Consider the following 20,442-nt stretch of genomic DNA (forward strand, 5'->3'; position numbering starts at 1 on the left):
TTGATCTGCGCTCTTACTCTGTGTGGCTTTATTGTGTAGGTTGAATGTTATAGCGCATGTTCCCCACTTGGGGCGCTCTGGTGCTGGTGTGTTATGTTCAAGAAGAATAATAATAAAGTCTCCTCGTGTGAGAGGGCGTTGAACAGACTCGATGAAAGTGTCATTCATGTGCACGCAGAAAAGAACTCCACGAAGCTCAAACACCTTAACACTAGTAATTAATGAAATTGAGTAAAATTAACTGTTAAAGGTTAGTACTATTAGTGGACCAGCAGCACGTACAATCATGTGTGCTTACGGACTGTATCCCTTGCAGACTGTATTGATATATATTGATATTGAACCAGAATATTAATAACAGAAAGAAACAACCCTTTTGTGTGAATGAGTGTAAATGGGGGAGGGAGGTTTTTGGGGTTGGTGTACTAATTGTAAGTGTATCTTGTGTTTTTTTTATGTTGATTTAATAAAAAAATTAAAAAAACGATACCGATCATTTCCGATATTACATTCTAAAGCATTATCGGCCGATATTATCGGACATCTCTAACAATTATGTTAATATAAATGTAGACATGATTGAAAAAAACCCATTTATATCCGTGTTTTTTGTCAATCGTGTGGTGAAAACAGCCAATCTGAGATGGCATGAAGTGGAACGATAATAGGCCATAAGGTGAACCAGGAAAAAGTGTCTAGAAAGTGATTTCCGTTCCCACGTCTGGGCACTACTCTTTTTTTTTTTTTTTTGCATTTTTCATAGACAATGCCATTGTGGAAAAGTGAAACATTTGCAAACAGTAGTGTAACACCACCCTCTGCTGGAATAAAATGACATTACCAGACGACAGTACTCCAGATTAGACACTTTTTGGGAAAACGAATGAAAGGCTCTCTACAGTTTGAATACATTATTTAGACTATAAAGTCAGCATTTTGTCATTGCTTGTCATTCTAAGTAGCCGTATTTATTTCTGTTTAAAATCGACTTTGATATATTTAACGAGGTTTCCTGAAAGCACCACAAGTTGCCTACCCTGGTAACAAGAGTGGGTGGCGGCTGTGCCAAAACGGTGAGCAAAGCGTTCTCCTCCACAAAAAAAGGACTCATTTGAAAATATTTACATTTATTTTAAGCTTTTTTATAACCAAAATAACCAAATCGTTGAGCGTTAACATGCTTGCCTACATTTCCCAGCGACCCCCGCGATACACGCATAGGAAGGGGCGACCACGTGGATTTGGTAACTTTGGTCCAGCGGCGCAGACATTGGTGTTATCGAGTCACAACAAGTAAGTCAATTATCGAGTCACAACAAGTAAGTTAATATTCATAACATTAACGCCCTAACAATGTTCGAGTGTGTGTTAAAGTATGAAAACTGCCACATTAGATATAGCACAGGAAGTATGGTACGGCCAGAAAACGTGGTGACTACGCATGCGCGAATGTGCATGCTAACTTCCGGGTTTGGAACGAGTTTTTATGATGAATTGGTTATTTAAAAGCATGCCTTCAAACACCAAGGTACTCTAAATAAAACATGCAATATAATGTATTAATTAATGTGGTTTTAAAGTCTATAGTTAGGTGTAGGGATTCAAATATATATGTCTATTAGTTCTGAATCTGAGTATACATGTCTAAAACATTAAGTAATGTTTGTTTTAGTTAATTGATTTTCAGGTATAGCGCATATTAAGGAACACATTAATGTTAATATGCCAATAGTGTGGTCCCTGTTAGGACAGAAAACATCAATAAAATGGTAAATGGTTTGTATTTATATAGCCTGCACAATACCCAAAGCACTTTACATTGTACGTCACATTCACCCATTTACACACACATTCACTCACTGATGGTGGAAGCTGCATGCAAGTCGCTAAAACACGACCCATCAGGAGCAAGGTGGGTGAGGTGTCTCGCTCGAGGACAAAACGGCTGTGACTAGGTTTGCCGACGTTGAATTCGAACCCAAAACCCCCAAGTTGCTTGTGCGGCCGCTCTATCATCTGAGCCACGCCGCCCCATTAAGAAAAATAACCACCAATAAGAAATCAGTGTTCAAGTTAAGCAACTAAATGCAATCAAAAATATGGCATACTTTGGACAAAATTAATGATCACAGATCGAATTCCTCTTAAGCCAACATTTGAGATGAGTTTTAAAGTAATTCAAGCCAGTATATTCACTAATTGCTGTACCTTTGACTCTTCATACCTATTTAACAAACAAGGTGTTGTATATGGGGCAGCACGGTGGAAGAGGGGTTGGTGCGTCTGCCTCACAATACGAAGGCCCTGAGCAGTCCTGGGTTCAATCCCGGGCTCGGGATCTTTCTGTGTGGAGTTTGCATGTTCTCCCCGTGACTGCGTGGGTTCCCTCCGGGTACTCCGGCTTCCTCCCACCTCCAAAGACATGCACCTGGGGATAGGTTGATTCGCAACACTAAATTGGTCCTAGTGTGTGAATGTGAGTGTGAAAGTTGTCTGTCTATCTGTGTTGGCCCTGTGATGAGGTGGCGACTTGTCCAGGGTGTACACCGCCTTCCGCCCGATTGTAGCTGAGATAGGCTCCAGCGTCCCCCGCGACCCCAAAGGGATTAAGTGGTAGAAAATGGATGGATGGATGGATGGTGTTCCATAACATTATCTCCTTTTTTGGGCCACAGGAAAGATGAATCACATTCCAGAAGACAACCGGCAGTACAAATGTGTCAACTACTGGGACGAAAGGTACAAGGTGGAGGAAAGCTACGACTGGTTGGGTGGTTTCTCCAAATTCCGACACATCTTGGAAAAATACATCAAGAAAGACGACTCCATTCTCGTACTTGGTTAGTATTTTAAAGTCTGACTGTGTTTGCATCTGTCAACACATTATTTTACATGGATGGTTTTCAAAGTGTGACACAGTAAGCCTTTACCACTCAGGCATCACATTTTTATTTTTGTCAAGTTGGTCCTTACACTTTGAACACCCTTGTGTTTGCTTAATGACTAAGACGACCCACTCCATGGCCTACTTCACACTGCACAGCAAATGTGATTTTTTTTTGCCATCAAGTGACGCAGATCGGATATTTTTTGCCAGTCTGAACGCTCCAAAGTGCTTCAAATTCGATATTTTTGCATCAGATTTGGGCCACATCAGGAATCTAATCGTTCAAATGTGACTGCAGTCAAAACGGAAATGCGACTTGTAGGTGATCTTTGAGCGAGCTACGTCATTTGTGTGTGCAGGAAGAGAGTGGAAGTAGATACATAATCACAACATTCCGGTGCGGTGAGCAAATTTTTTTTTGGCGGCCAAATTTTTGGTGTATCACTAGTCAATAGTGTCCAAATAATAGGCTATATATAATGCTTACATGTTACGTACATTGTAGGGTTGTCCCGATACCAATATTTTGGTACCAGTACCAAAATGTATTTCGATACCTTTCAATACTTTTCTAAATAAAGGGGACCATAAAAAATGGCATTATCCTAGGGTACATTAAACATATGTTTCTTATTGCAATCGAAGAACAATTTGTCCTTAAATAAAATAGTGAACATACAACTTGTCTTTTAGTAGTAAGTAAACAAACAAAGACTCCTAATTAGTCTGCTGACGTATGCAGCAACATATTGTGTCATTTATCATTTTATTATTTTGTCTAAATTATGAGGGACAAGCTGTAAAAATTAATTATTCATTTACTTGTTCATTTATTGTTAATATCTGCTTATTTTCTGTTTCAACATGTTCTATCTACACTTCTGTTAAAATGTAATAATCACTTTTTCTTCTGTTGTTTGATACTTTACATTAGTTTTGGATGATACCAAAAATTTAGGTATCGATCCAATACCAAGTAGTTACAGGATCTTACATTGGTCTATGTAGTTTATAAACATAATACAGTGTTTCCCCCAGAAAATGTGTTAGTTAGGTGGTATGAGGGGGCGCCGCCCGGGATAGGCGGCCGGACGGGGAAGAGGGTGGGTTGAAGGGGGGTTGGTTGGAAGGAACAGTGTAACTCGGCCTGTCGCCATCACGCAATAGACTACAGACTCTGATTACATTGAACACATTGTTTATAAAAAAAGAACCAAATAACAATATCTTATAATAAATAAAAATATTAGAGAAATAAAGATGGCTTAAATTTTTGGTTGTGTTTTCCGCTCCATTTGCAGAATGGCGATATACGATATATATCTCGATATTTTTTCCGCAAAGTACAAACAAAACACAAAACAGTCCTAGTTACCTGAAATACTAAGTGTGTCATTATTATGACTTAGTAAGTCAATATTTTGACTTAGTAATTTGAGGTTAGTTTGTCTAAATTGTCAGATGATTGCTTCTGTGATGTCTCCATCATGTCCAGAAGTCTCTTCTTTATCTGGACGTCTTCTTCTACTGCATTCAGCAACTTTGTCTCCATTGGAAGTTTTCGTTTTAGTCTGTCGTGCTTGTGGCTGTTGAGTTTTGCCTAGTGGAAAATTTTTTTTTTTTATAAGGATTTTTACAAAATTACATTCAACAATCATGAATACATTATTTAAGATATACCCACTTTAGCACAGGTGTAAAATAGTGACATGTTATTTACAACATGTCAAATGGCCTTCAACATCGTCGGGAAACAATGTGTGTCAATAAAGCACTTCGAGATAAGTCTGGGCGATATATCGATATACGCGATATATCGCGGGTTTGTCTCTGTGCGATATAGAAAATGACTATATCGTGATATTCGAGTATGCGTTCTCACGCAGTTGCTTTTAGCTGCTGGCATTACACTGCAGGCTCTCCTCGCTCTTTCCTGTGTCTCCTTCTCACAGACAGACAAGCGCACCTTCTTACACACGTCACATACTGTCACGTCATACGTCACATATGTATACGCCCTCGCGCAGCAAAGAGGTAGCAGCATGGGTTAAGTTAGCTGTGATGCTAGCGGCGCCGTGCGAGCTGTAATACGAGAGAGAGACGGTGCGAATCTGGTAACAAATAAAGGAATAATGAATTCCCCCAAAAACTGCAGGGGGTCCATCGTCTGGTGGTGGTTTGGCTTCCAGTGGGAATATGTCGAACAGACAACCGTAATTTGTCAAGTGTGGGGCAAAAGCGTTGCTATAAAAAGTAGCATTACTGCTAATATGTAGCATCATTTGAAAAGTCACCTGCTAGAGAATGAACAGTGCTTACTCCGCATGTCAACATCTCCATTCGGTGCTACACGCCCACACCATCAAAATGCCGAGGCAAACATTTCCAGATCAACACCGTATGAAAAAAATTGTGATTTTTTTTTAGTTGTGATTTCCTTCTCTGCATTAAAGTTTTAAAGTAGCATATATTAATGCAGTATGAAGAAGAATGTTTTAATGTAGACACATAGAATCATCATACTGCTGTGATTATATGCATCAAGTGTTCATTCAAGGCTCAGGCAAAATATCGAGATATATATCGTGTATCGCGATATGGCCTTAAAATATCGCGATATTAAAAAAAGGCCATATCGCCCAGCCCTACTTCGAGGTATTTTAATTTTGACAGAATTTTTTTTTTTTATGCAACTGCAGTTTTACTTAATTTAATATCATTTATTACAAGAAACTAGGGCTGCAACTAACGATTAATTTGATAATCGATTAATCTGTCGATTATTACTTTGATTAATCGATTAAAATCGGATAAAAGAGACAAACTACATTTCTATCCTTTCCAGTATTTTATTGAAAAAAACCCAGCATACTGGCGCCATGTTCTTTCAGCTTGCCAAATAAAACAAAGAAAATGTTACAAAAATGCACACTTTTGACAACCCTGCTATAGATAATAAAAAATTAAATCTGATAAATCTATCGATAAAAAGCAGAGCCTAACGACGCATGCGCGTTTATCACAACTCTCTCGCTCTCTCTCTCCCTCCCTCATGAATGCTGCTGCGCGCACAATTTGTTTTGTTTTTAACCTTCTTAACCCTGAACGTACATTGTTAATACACGCAGCCCTAACTCAAAATGCCGGACATTTGAGGCATTTAAGAAACACCGCCCGGACAGCCCCGCAAAAGAGGACATGTCCGGTGAAAAGAGGACGTATGGTCAGGACCGAGCTCAGTCGCTGCTAGTATGCTAGCAGCGACCGGTTTCACTGGCTAGCAGCTAACGGGCTACGATAGACTGACCATACGTCCTCTTTTCACCAGACATGTCCTCTTTTGCGGAGCTGTCAGGGCGGAGTTTCTTAAATGCCTCAAATGTCCGGCATTTTGAGTATTGTTTACACAACGTGCAGTACGCTACTTAATATGTCCGTGTGGAAACTCGTTCGGTACACCTCCGCACCGAACCGAAACCCCCGTACCGAAACGATTCGATACAAATACACGTACCGTTATACTCCTATTATTTTGATTATTGTTTCTTTGATTATTATTATTGTTTGTAAATGCTGCAGTTTATAAATAAAGGTTAAAAAAAAAATAAAAAAAATACGTAGCCTCAGCGCATGCGCATAGCATAGATCCAACGAATCGATGACTAAATTAATCGCCAACTATTTTTATAATCGATTTAATCTATTAGTTGTTGCAGCCCTACAAGAAACTACTCAAAGCATTTTAATACAACCCTATTTAAATACATCTAAAACAGCTGAACTTTCATCATCATCATCATCATCATTTCTTTTTATTCCTTTCATGAAAATGCATATATACAAGCCATATACAGTTGACACTTTCATTGTTTTTTTTTTTGTTTCTTATATATTTCCATCTATTAACTTTAATATATGCCTGCCATCTTGACTTCTGATTCCAAAGCAAGTATTTTTGTCACACTGTTGTCAAACAATGATAATATTAAAACAAATGGGCAAAATATGATTCAACATTGTTGGAAGTGGTCATCTGAGAGCATTTGTAATTGCAGTGCAGTTAACATAAAAATGTTTTGATGCCCCAGATATACAACATCTTTCTGCCTTTTAACAATATAACTTCCTAGCGATAAAGTTAGCGCCCACATATCTGAAGTAGAGTTCTTCTCTCTTTCACCACAGAAGATTGTGGATTGCTCCTATTGGAATCTTGCTGCTCTTGTACATCATTTGGCATATCTTTGTCTGTGACCAGGCTGTCAAGGGTGAATGAAGAATCTGAACTCCTGTAAGAGCTTGTGTCAATATCTGATGTTTCTATTCCAAATTGAATGGATGTAGTTGATGGAGAACCGCCCGAGATCTGCTCGCAGAGTTCGAAGTACAGCAAAACGACTCTACCGTAACCACTTCTTCCACCTGCGTCGACTGCTTGTCTGTACTTTCCACGAATCGCTTTTAATTTAGTGTCGATAGTTATTTTTGTGATGTCCTGTTTCCGATGAGGAAATTCCTCAGATGTCCCTCCAGCATACTTGCCAACCCTCCCGGATTTTCCGGCAGACTCCCGAAATTCAGCGCCTCTCCCGAAAACCTCCCGGGACAAATTTTCTCCCGAAATTCAGGCGGAGCTGGAGGCCACATTTATCAGTATTCACATTGGTCAGTAGGGGGCAGTAGGGCGTTTCTTCCCAATTGAATGCTATCACCTGCAGACCGGAAGTGTCTTGTCATTCTGATGAAAGCGACCAGTCTGTGAACAATTGAAACGTCCTGTGTGCTTTTTCCTCCTGTATAACAGGTTAGTTTTGGTGAATCAACTCACTGAATAATATCCATGTGATCTTTATAAGTTTAAGTACACATTCTGATGGTGGAGCCTAACTCTAAAGTGTTTGTGAGTTGTAGTTTGTATTTGTGAATGAATCCAGTGCACAGCTGCAGTAATCAATACAAAAAGGCGACGTGAGTGCGCAATGTTTATATAGTAACTTCTGATCCTAATTCAGACTCCCAAATTAGAGCTCCCATTTTCTTATTGATTTTATAACGTATATTTGTATAATGTGTGTGTTCTGAAATAGTGACAGCGAATAGAACAAGGATGGCCAATTCAACCCTTATCTCAACAATGAGTAGATGAGTGTTAAGTGTGTGTATATGTGTAAATAAATGAACACTGAAATTCAAGTATTTTTATATATATATATATATATATATATATATATATATATATATATATATATATATATATATAGCTAGCTAGAATGAACTGAAAGTCAAGTATTTCTTATATATATATATATATATATATATATATATATATATATATATATATATATATATATATATATCTTAACCACGCCCCCCACCCCCGACCACGCCCCCCACCCCCCACCTCCCGAAATTGGCGGTCTCAAGGTTGGCAAGTATGCCCTCCAGGTCCGTACCGTTCCAAAATAGGGTAAGAATGTCACCAGACTTGGACTGGCAAGTTTCCCAGTCAACACTTTGTTGAGTTTTGTTAACTTTAAACTCCAAAACGATGCTTAAAAGTAGCTCTACTTCTCTGTCAGTCCACATATATAATTCTTTCTTGCCGTGACCCGCCATTTTTGCTATATGCCGCCTCCGGAAATGACGTTTTGGATGTTTCTGATTGGCTAAAATGGTTTTAAGTCCTAGGATACAGCGCCCCCAGTATTTTGGCATGCGTATGACACTCAGTGTATGCATTTGCTTGGGGACAGTAATAGTTTTTTAAATATGCACGTGTGGCTGGAGATCTTGTTAAGACGTTAGTTTAGGCGGTGGCTCTTTGTTGTTAAGGCGGTCGCCTTAACAACAAAACGCTGCGGGAAACCTATTATGAATTTTGAAAAAGATTTTGTGATGATAAAAAATATCAGTATCAACTAGATACGCTCTTGTACTTGGTATCATTACAGTAGATGTCAGGTGTCGATCCACCCATAGCATTTGTTTACAGTCATGCGCGCTAGCTTTTGTTAGCGGTCACGCCGGTGAGCTATTGTATCCTCCTACGGTGTGTAGTGAAGCATGTTTAGTTATTCCTCGTCCTGCAGTGATTATGATACTTGTACTTTATTTGTCGCCATGGAGGTGAGGATTAGTGATTTAGAAGTAGCTAAAACTCTGACGACTGCGGATGGATGTTCGCTGCTAGCCAGCTAGCCATGTTTTAAAGCACCTCTTCCTGAGGCCGTTTCAGTGTTATAACTTCACCTTTATCTTTAGTTTTTAGACCAAAATGCGTCCATTCTCCTTTTTCTGTCTACACACTGTGTCTGCTTGTAAGTACTCCGTGTGTGTGCGCTGCCGAACATGCTCCTCTGCTTGTAAAACCAGCAATGTCACGACGTGACGACGCGCCGTCATGCCCGGGAACCGGTACTTTTCAAACAGAGTGTAGTACCGTTTTTGATTCATTAGTACCGCGATACTATACTAGTAACGGTATACCGTACAACCCTAGTGCATTGCGTAAGTTGTTTACATGAATTGAAAAATAAAGCTAACTTATATCCACGCTGATGTCTGTCTCCTCTACTAACAGCCATAAAAAGATTAGAACCCTCCCAAATAATTTACACTATATATATATATCCATTCATACATTATATTATTTTAATTTATTTTCATGTAAAAAAACCCCACTAATTTTTAGGTGTGGCGACTTTTATTTTGCAAAGTAGTAGTGGCAACTTCCTCGTACATTTACGAAATCCGGTCAAATTAATTTGTTTTCACTTAATCGAAGTGTGTATGCAAGTGATGTCGAGGCCACATTGGGTCTGATAAAGATCACATTTTGCATGCAATGTAAACAGTCAGCTGGAAGAAATCAGATTTTGAAAAAAAAATCCGATTTGGGCCACAGTGGCTTGCAGTGTCAATGTAGTCTTAGACAGTGATGGGCAAGCTACTTGGAAAATGTAGCAAAGTTAGCCACAAGTTACTCTCGATTAAATATAGCTAAGCTACAGGGGAAGCTATCCTCTGGGAATTGTAGCAAGCTACACAGTAAAAGTAGCTTGCTACATCAAAGCTACATGTAACACATTTCTATCTGTGGGCCCACATGTATAATATCAATGTTCATGTAACTGAGAGCGTACAAATAATACTATTAACTATATGTCATTTAGCTGGGGACACCCTACAACTACCTCTAGGGGTCCCCGAACCCCACTCTGTGTATTTATTCAGTGTACCTTTTCTTTGGCCCACCCCTACAATGTTATTCATTTTCTCTACCTATAGTAAAAAAACAGCATTAATCTAGATCTTGACAAAAAAAAAAACAATGTTCTTTGGGAACAGTTGGTAATGGTTATGTGCAGTAAAACTTTTTATGAACTAAATATGGGTTGGACGTCTTAGATGAAGAGAGCAGTTATGATGTTGGTTTACAGAGTAAATAAATAAAAACTAAGGTTTTGGGCATTGTTTTTTCTAAACACATACATTTGTCCAAATATGGCCAAGGACACGCATTATTGTGGGTTTCCTGCACGTCGTCTTCATCACTAAAGGAAAAATCTAATCTGCGGGAGAGAATTTATCTGACATTTTCAAATATGTTTCTTTTTTTTTGAGTGGTCAGCTTGAAGCGTCCCTCTCTCTCCGACTCCCTCGTCGTCATGTGACATGAGGGCGTGTCTGTTATGATTTTGCTTACTAGTTTTGACGATTCGCCTTATCTTGCCTCTGATTGGAAAGTCCGTAATGTTTCGCCCTAACCTTAGCCAATTGTGACTCAATTGGGACGGCGTGGCGAAGTTGGTAGAGTGGCCGTGTCAGCACTCGGAGGCCGGTTGCTGGTTACTGGGGTTCAATCCCCACCTTCTACCATCCAAGTCACGTCCGTTGTGTCCTTGGGCAAGACACTTCACCCCTTGCTCCTGATGGCTGCTGGTTAGCGCCTTGCATGGCAGCTCCCGCCATCAGTGTGTGAATGTGTGTGTGAATGGGTGAACGTGGAAATACTGTCAAAGCGCTTTGAGTACCTTGAAGGTAGAAAAGCGCTATACAAGTATAACCCATTTATCATTTATCATTTATCATAGGAACACCAACCAATCATCATGGAAGTTCTCTGTATGTATGGATCTTCTCATTCATCCAGGTCATTGGATTTTATACACATATTTTGGGCCTGGATTCGTAGTCACCTTCTCATTCAATGCGTTTTCTTTATTTTCATGACTATTTACATTGTAGATTGTCACTGAAGGCATCCAAACTATGAATGAACACATGTGGAGTTATGTACTTAACAAAAAAAGGTGAAATAACTGAAAACATGCTTTGCACATTTTTGGCATTCTCTCGATGAGCTTCAAGAGGTCACCTGAAATGGTTTTCACTTCACAGGTGTGCTTGAAGCTCATGGAGAGAATGCCAAGAGTGTGCAAAGCAGTAATCAGAGCAAAGGGTGGCTATTTTGAAGAAACTAGAATACAAAACATGTTTTCAGTTATTTCACCTTTTATGTTAAGTACATAACTCCACATGTGTTAATTCATAGTTTTGATGTGACAATCTACACTGTAAATAGTCATGAAAATAAAGATTGAATGAGAAGGTGTGTCCAAACTTTTGGCCTGCACTTTACGTAGATTAGCTAAATGTAGCTTGCTACTGCCCATCATTGGTCTTAGATGAGTTATTTTCTCTTCTAACCATATCGATGAAAGTATTGTCTGTGTGAACAGTTCTGCTGTGGAACGTTCACCAACAACCACAAGGTGTCACTGTTTGTCTAAATATGAACTACTTCCTCTGGAAAAACAAGCTACAAAAAACCTACATGAAACATGAAGAGCCTGCTGAATTTAGTCTCTGCAAGGATGGAATGTGAACAAAATAGAATGTTGTCTCAGTCCTCAGTGACCCTAAACATCTTTTTGCACCTTCATCCAGTTCATTAGAGGATCGCATTTTACAGGCTGAACTGCGGCTTATTTAAAAACAATATTATTATTACTTGTTATTTTTACCAGACAGACCACTATATGGCGAGTGTACAGTCCTTTGTTGTCTGCCTGTCATACCTTCACACACGCATAGAGGGCCGTGGTGGTCCATGGTTTTGCACTAAGGTGGGAACCTTCATGTGTTCATGTGCTGCAGCGTGTTTGTGTATGGCTAGATGTGTGTGACGCAGACTGTGTTTATTTCATGGTACTGTCTAATTCCTGCAATATGTTGAATGCCTTCATATCAGTGACTTTACCTCGTTACTCAAAAAACAGACAACCGATGTCCTTGAAACGTTGTAGTGTCTTGGCAGATTTGTAAAAAGTACTTGTTTCTCATTTCTTCCATTAAGGCAGTAAAAAGAAAACATTTTGCGCACCCCAAACCTCTCCGCCGCTACTATTAATAGTAGCATTTGGCTATGAAGTTGTTATAAGTACATATCTGCATAACATTAATGAATACAAGAAAAAAGAAATAACTCTAGATCACTTACAACAGGGGTGTAAAAGTCATTTTAGTTCGGGGACCATACGGAGAAAAATCTACTAAAATAATGGCACAATAACTTAAAAATAAAGACAACTTGAGATTGTTTTCTTTGTTTAAAAATAGAACAAGCACATTCTGAAAATGTACGAATTATAATGTTGCTGTTTTTTTTTTTACACATACATGTTGCGGTTAATAGTATTCTATCTTTATTTGTCGTTATTTATACTATCAGTCAATTCATTAGTGTTAATTTTCAATCTATCAAGATAAAACAATATCAAAATCAAATTACAGGATGTTATTAATGTAGTTTGCTAATTTTCCTTGATTGATGTACTAACATCATGTGGTTTATTTATGTCTTTATATATGTAGCATTATCTACAAAGATACAAAGAATTGCTATTCCAACATCTAGTGGACACATTTAGAACAGCGGTTTCTTTCATTCAAAAATGTTGTCTCATTTTTATACTTAGCAAACTCATCCCACGGGCCGGATAAAACCTGATAGCGGGCCTGATCCGGCCTGTGGGCCGTACGTTTGACACACCTGACTTACAACAAACAATCACAGAAAATATGAAAAGTGCATTAATTTGCCTTAAATTTAGTTTTTTATTCTTATTTAATTTATAAACATTCTTTTGACCGACTTGAACCATTTGATACTGAAAATTAAAACTAATCAACTCAATTAATAATAATAAATTAAAATTCCCAAAATTTTAGCTGACAAAATTAAAAATGAATAAAACAATTTGTGTAGATGTTTTATCAGAATGAGGAAATCAAGATTAATGACTACAATGAGCACGTTTTGCTTTTCAAAGCGGTTTTGAAGCATGATACTGATAAAGACCCCCTCCCCCCACCGCATTGCGCCATGCCCCCCCAAGGGGAGTCCGCCCCACTATTTGAGAATGACTGTATTAAGGCAATGTACAAGTTATCCGAATGGGACTTCACTGAACCTAACATTTTAAGTTTATAACTGGTGTGCAAGTATAAAGACAAGGTAGTATAATTAACCTAGATAAAACTGAAATCAAGTAATTTCCTTTCGACTCAAGGTGTTTCCAGGGTGGTGTATAAAAAGAGTATGGCCAACTAAACGACGGGCGCCATGTTTGCTACCAAGAACATGTGCAGCTGTGCCCGGATGCATGCAATTGCTGTCGTTTTGACGGTAGTTTTTCTGACGAAACAAACCAAAAAGAATATGTCTATATATACTCCGTCTCAAAAACTTACAATAAAACATGTTTTTATATTGTAAATATATGATTTTGCGCCCCGTATTTGACGTTCCTGCAGTGTTTTGTGACCAGCAGGCATTCTAACGGCGCAATAAACGTGAAAAAATACACACAGCGACCAAAAAAAAAACGTATTACCCTCATTTTGCCAAAGTCTTCACAAGCTTTGGACCAACAATCATGGAGAAATTGTGACTTTAGTGTGTGCCTACAATGTATTTGTAATCACTCATGTATTATTAGGGCCCTTGCATAAGGGCTCCCTTTGGGAGTCCTTATACAATGGGACATAAGGACCTATTGAATTTGTAAGGTTTTATTCTTTATTATTATTCTTCCGCACTTTGCAGCTTTGCGCTGTAATTTGACCCCCTTAACATACTTCAAAACTCACCAAATTTAACACACACATCAGGACCTCCAAAAATTGCCTTTTAATGAAAAAACCGAACCCCAAAATTCAAAATTGCGCTCTAGCGCCCCCTAGAAAGAAAACTGCCTCTAACTCCCAGTAGGAATGTCATAGAGACATGAAACAAAAACCTATATGTAGGTCTCACTTAGACCTACTTTTCCTTAATTAATTTCCTCGGGCAAAAATCTACAGAAAGTTGGCAATTCCCCCTTCAAGACAAAAAAGTACTAAAAACAGTCACTTTTGCCTCTTTGAGCTGTATTTTGACCCCCTTAACATGCTTCAAAACTCACCAAACTGAACGCACACATCAGGACTGGCAGACATTGCGATCTAAAAAAAAAACCTAACCCCAAATCTCAAAATTGCGCTCTACTGCAATTTTTTAATAAAACGCAAAAAAAACCTGCTCCTCGGAAGAAAAAAATGACAAAACTGCCTGTAACTCCCACTGGAAAGGTCGGAGAGACATGAAACAAAAACCTCTATGTAGGTCTCACTTAGACCTACATTTCATAAATTGACAACCCCCAGCAAAAATCAACAGGAAGTTTGCTATTCCCCCTTCAAAACAAATTTTTTGTAAAAACCGGTCACCTTCCTTCAAAAACTATCTCCTCTGAGCGCGTTTGTCGTTTCGCCTTCAAACTAACACAGGAGAGAGATTGAACCCTTGTGATTACAATGACAGAAGCGCTTTTTTTCTAACTGCTCCGGTTTTGATTTTATGACCCTTCAAAGACCCGCTGCGCTGATGCTGCTGCGCTGATGTTTTTTTAAGATGGCTGCTTAAAAGCAGGAAGCACCAACGTGCCCACACAATGCAGACAAGGTAGGTACACTAGACAAAAATCTTGGGACATTTCAGACTAAAAGTAGACAAAAGTATTGGGACACTTATGACTATCACTGGACAAAAGTATTGGGACATTTAGGACTAGCACCTGCCAAATATGCGGGCCCGACCAATGCTGCTTGCAGCTTTAATTCTGATTGATCTCTCTTTTTTGTAATATGGTAAGTAAATACTGTACGTGTACTTTTGTAGTTATTTTCCCATGTTTCTGCACAATAACTGAAATATGGTAACACTGGCGAGTAGCAGACAATATGGAGTGATTTTTGGTCCAGAACATTTTTTGCCTTATTCAATATTGACATATTTCTTGCGACTTTATATTTCATGAGATTTCAGTTCATTTTCTCATCTATTGTTACACCCAGAATGTGGTTTCTTTCACCCTATCTCCATCTATTTGTAATTGGCTTCGACTCTCTCTTCTGCTGTTATCAATTTGCATTATTTTAGTTTTACTGAGAATCAAAGATAGTCTGTTTTTGTCAAACCATCTCTTTAATTTATTCTGTTATTGATTGTATTAACTTTTCTGTAATCTGTCCTGAACAAAACACAGACATTATGTTGTGTGCTTACTTCACACAAGACACTGTAAGAGATGGCTCTCCAGTGTTGATAGCGAACTTCCACTACTTGTTGGGAAAGCGATGTGAAAGTTTTCCATAATTCTTGCGTGTGGATCAGCCCCGCGCTGCACAACACTGCATTTTTACACATTGAAAAACTAACAAGGAAGCGCCGCAAACACACAGCATCAGCTCAAGGTTGGTAGCAGTCATGGCGCCCTAGAGTCACCTGAGTGCCTTTAGACCAATGGTTCTTAACCTTGTTGGAGGTACCGAACCCCACCAGTTTCATATGCGCATTCACCGAACCCTTCTTTAGTTAAAAATAAAATGTTTTTTTTGAAATTCAAGACAAAGTTATGTTTTTGGTAACACTTTAGTATGGGGAACAAATTCTAAGGAACAAATAATTAATTTCGAGTTTTTTGGACACTAGGGGAACATATTCTAAGTACCATGTTTTTTTACTGGTGCACAACATGAACCATGCATGAACATCACTTTGTTCAAAGAACAAAACCAACAACAAATTACACACCTGCAAATCAGTGTGACTTCTGCTGTTGCCGTATCCGTAATACGCCGATTGGGAGAAGTTTTTATTTACACGATGAGTCGGGTGTGTTTTGACCTCCACCGAACCCCTGAGCCCGACTCACCGAACCCCTAGGGTTCGAGCGAACCCAGGTTAAGAACCACTGCTTTAGACCAATCATTGAGGAGATCGCCTGAAATCCAGTTGGTCATTCTCTCTCACTACACCAGTCCGGGGTTTTCAGGGTGAGGATGTCACCTAGTGATGTTTCGTAAGTACTGCATGAATTATTAAGTGCATGCAGCGTGAGACCCCATGTTGAGCTTTGTGGTTGCTTTGTTAGTACTGTACTTGGTTTTTATTGAAGTTGAAAAACATATCACCTGCGATACAGTAGGGCATATTTTTTTTGTATCTCCTAAGAACGCTTGTCTCAGAGCGTAAATCATCACCAGCTAGGGTTGTCCCGATACTAATGTTTTGATACTGGTAACGGTACCAAAATGTATTTCGATACTTTTCGATACTTTTCTAAATAAAGGGGACCACAAAAAATGGCATATTGGCTTTATTTTAACAAAAAATCTTACGGTACATTAAACATATGTTTATTATTGCAATTTAAATAAAATATAAAATAATTGAAATATGTAATGGTGAACATACAAGACAACTTGTCTTTTAGTAGTAAGTAAACAAACCAAGACTCCTAATTAGTCTGCTGACGTATGCAGTAACATATTGTGTCATTTATCATTATATTATTTTGTTAATGTTATGAGGGACAAGCTGTAAAAAGTGATTATTAATCTACTTGTTCATTTACTGTTAATATCTGCTTATTTTCTGTTTCAATATGTTCTATCTACACTTCTGTTAAAATGTAACAATCACTTATTCTGCTGTTGTTTGATACTTTACATTAGTTTTGGATGATACCACACATTTAGGTATCGATCCGATACCAAGTAGTTACAGGATCATACATTGGTCATATTCAAAGTCCTCATGTGTCCAGGTACATATTTCCTGAGTTCATAAACATAACATGAATTTTTTTTAAAACAAAAAAGTAATCATGGTAGTATCGACTAGATACGCTCCTGTACTTGATATCATTACAGTGGATGTCAGGTGTAGATCCACCCATGGCATTTGTTTACATTGTGACAGCGGTGAGCTATTGTATCCTTCTGCGGTGTGTAGTGAAGCATGTTTAGGTATTCTTTGTCCTGCAGGGATGATACTTGTAAGAAACGTACTTTATTTGTCGCCATGGAGGTGAGGATTAGTGATTTAGAAGTAGCTAAACCACTGCAGACTGCGACTGGACGATCGCTGCTAGCTAGCTAGCCATGTCTTAAAGCACCTCTTCCTGAGGGCGTCAGTGTTATAACTTCACCTTTATCTTCATCAGTACCGCGATACTATACTAGTACCGGTATACCGTACAACCCTATAATTTACCGTAACATATCGCCTTCGATACAGTAGGGCAGGAAAGTTATTTTTCTGTATATCCTGAGAGCGCTCGTCTCAGAGCGTAAATCATCACCAGCACATGTTTTGGTCTTCTTCATTGGCCTTCAATGTGTCCATGAACAGCAACTCTGTATGAAGAAGCCTACTGTAAAGATGTGCGCACGTGTCGGCCAGACATGAAGAGCTCCTAAAGTGCAGTGGAATATCATCACGCTGGGTTGGACAAGTGCCTGCCACGCTCTCGCACGCATTTCACGGCTAGCCTCGCTTGTCAAGGCTATAAATCCAGAGAGACCATTGGCTCGTAGAAGACGACACAATAAATTAGTGTCACCGCAGGGACGACCACGATATGACTTGGCAGGGAGAAGGGAGAGGAGGGGTAGTGTGTGTGTGTGTGTGTGTGTGTGCGTGTGCGTGTGCGTGTGCGTGTTGGTAACTAGGTGAATACGAGAGACATTAAATGGAGGCAAATAATCACAGTTTGGCCTTTCTTTGTTCTGTCTGAACTAGAGGTGATTTTTTTTATTTGGATAATCTGGAAGGCAATGATGGGCAGCACGGTGAGAGAGGGGTTAGTGCGTCTGCCTCACAATACGAAGGTCCTGAGTAGTCGTGAGTTCAATCCCGGCCTCGGGATCTTTCTGTGTGGAGTTTGCATGTCCTCCCCGTGACTGCGTGGGTTCCCTCCGGGTACCCTGGCTTCCTCCCACCTCCAAAGACATGCACCTGGGGATAGGTTGATTGGCAACACTAAATCGGCCCTAGTGTGTGAATGTGAGTGTGAATGTTGTCTGTCTATCTGTGTTGGCCCTGCGATGGGGTGGCGACTTGTCCAGGGTGTACCCCGCCTTCCGCCCGATTGTAGCTGAGATAGGCTCCAGCGCCCCCCGCGACCCCGTAGGGAATAAGCGGTAGAAAATGGATGGATGGATGGAAGGCAATGATATGAGATTGGTTTGGTTAAAGGGGTCACAATAAGATTTTTTTCAACACTTCCCTGTGGTCTACATAACATGTAATGGTGGTGTTTTGGCATAGATGATGTTTTACAGACCATCTCTGTGACTCTACATGGAGACATGTGCTGACGTAACTAAGGCAAAATACGTCACTGAAGTCTCAAATTCCAAACGGCTTGTTTGGGGCAAGTTTGAAAGAAGGCAAGATTCTTTTATAAATGCCGCCATAGTTTGATGATATAAATTCAGGACTTATGAGAAACCAAAATACACTAAAACAAGTACCAATAGGTAAGAAAATGTGGTTTTGCATAATAGGTCCTCTTTAAAAAAATGTACTAGCATCATTTTATGTCACCAATTGACTTATACCGTATTTTCCGCACTATAAGGCGCACCTAAAAACCTCCAATTTTGTCAAAAACTGACAGTGCGCCTTATAATCCGGTGCGCCTTATATATCGACCAATATCGAGCCACAACAAACCTAAACTTCATTTTCATAAAGTTTAGGTCTCGCAACTACGGTAAGCAACCGCCAACTTCATTTTCCCCCGTAGAAGAAGAACTTCTTTTACGTAAGCAACCGCCCCCGTAGAAGAAGAAGCGCGCGGTACATGCTGGGATATATGACTGCGCGAGGCGTGCTGTTTTGATTTCCATTTGTTTGTTTATGTAAAGACCCCAAAATGGCTCCTATTAAGAGACACGCTTACGCCGCAGAGTTTAAACTTAAGACGATCAGTCACGCAGTAGAACACGGGAATAGATAGTTGGATGCCATATCCGCCCAACTGTTTGATTCGGACACTGAAGAAGAAGAAATCGAAGGATTCGTGGATGAGGAATAACTTCATAAAGTGAGCTTTACATGTTTATATTGTGTATTGTGTTGTGTGACATTAACGTTTGAGCAACGTTGAGTTATTGATATATTGTTATTGCTCTGCACTATTTCGAGTGTTACTATATTGTGATTGCACTAACTTTTGATTTACCATGACAGTATGACTGTTTTTACGTGTTTATTGAATCAGGGAAAAGTTCCCTTCCACTATATGATATAAATGTTGCACTACTGTTATACCTTGCTGTTGTTAAAAGATAAACAAAACACCACGTCACTGACTATACCTCGGGGAAAATAATAAAACAGCTGTTTATTCATTTTGGGAGTGAACAGAGTTGTCAGAACGCTGGTTTGTAATCTATTAATAAAGTTTGACTGACCTATCTGACTGTTTTGTTGACATTCCCTTTAGCGCAGCTCCATCTAATGGATGCATAGGTGCGCCTTATAATCCGGTGCGCCTTATATATGAACAACGTTTTGAAATATGCCATTCATTGAAGGTGTGCCTTATAATCCGGTGCGCCTTATATCAATGTCAATCAATCAATGTTTATTTATATAGCCCTAAATCACAAGTGTCTCAAAGGGCTGCACAAGCCACAACAACATCCTTGGTACAGAGCCCACATAAGGGCAAGGAAAAACTCACCCCAGTGGGACGATGTGAATAGTCATTCACATCGTATTTTCCGCCTTATAGTGCGGAAAATACGGTAAATAAGGTCACTTTTGTAGTAACCTCTTCCTTTTGTAGTCTTAGTATATCCTATTTATGTGCAGTGTCGCACACTCATCATAGTTGTACTCCAATATTGCTGGTCAAGGGACAACGCTATGACCCTGTTTACGCTGCACACCAGATCTGATTATTTTGCCCCCAAGTGACATAGATCGGATTTTTTTGGCCAGTCTAAACGCTCCAAAGTGCTTCAAATCTGATCTTTTGGCATCAGATTCAGGCCACGCCAGGAGATCCTGAATCCAATTCGAATCTGATCTTTTCAAATGTGACTGCAGTCTAAACGCAATGCGACATGAATGTGACTTTTTTGTTAGCTTTGGGCAAGCGACGCAGCCTCCAGTGGAAATGGATATTTCATCACAACATCCGGTTTCAGTTTCT

At 39.3% G+C, this 20,442-nt stretch overlaps 1 protein-coding gene across 3 annotated transcripts in view; it reads left to right on the top strand.

The window, feature by feature from the left end:
* The first annotated feature begins 1,178 nt into the window (after window positions 1-1,178).
* Window positions 1,179-20,442, top strand: part of ece2a (endothelin converting enzyme 2a) — a 200,037-nt gene continuing 180,773 nt past the window's right edge. Inside the window, exons 1-2 of one of the 3 annotated variants that reach the window (XM_072915173.1) lie at window positions 1,179-1,293; window positions 2,676-2,840. In XM_072915173.1, the coding sequence (XP_072771274.1) occupies window positions 2,681-2,840 (160 nt within the window). In that variant the 5' untranslated portion in view covers window positions 1,179-1,293; window positions 2,676-2,680. Of the gene's footprint in view, window positions 1,320-1,480; window positions 1,529-2,675; window positions 2,841-20,442 lie in introns of those variants that run through there. The other 2 variants (XM_072915174.1, XM_061979715.2) reach the window with 2 other exon arrangements.

Source organism: Nerophis lumbriciformis, linkage group LG19 (assembly GCF_033978685.3).
Source record: "Nerophis lumbriciformis linkage group LG19, RoL_Nlum_v2.1, whole genome shotgun sequence".
Taxonomy (NCBI): Eukaryota; Metazoa; Chordata; class Actinopteri; order Syngnathiformes; family Syngnathidae; genus Nerophis; species Nerophis lumbriciformis.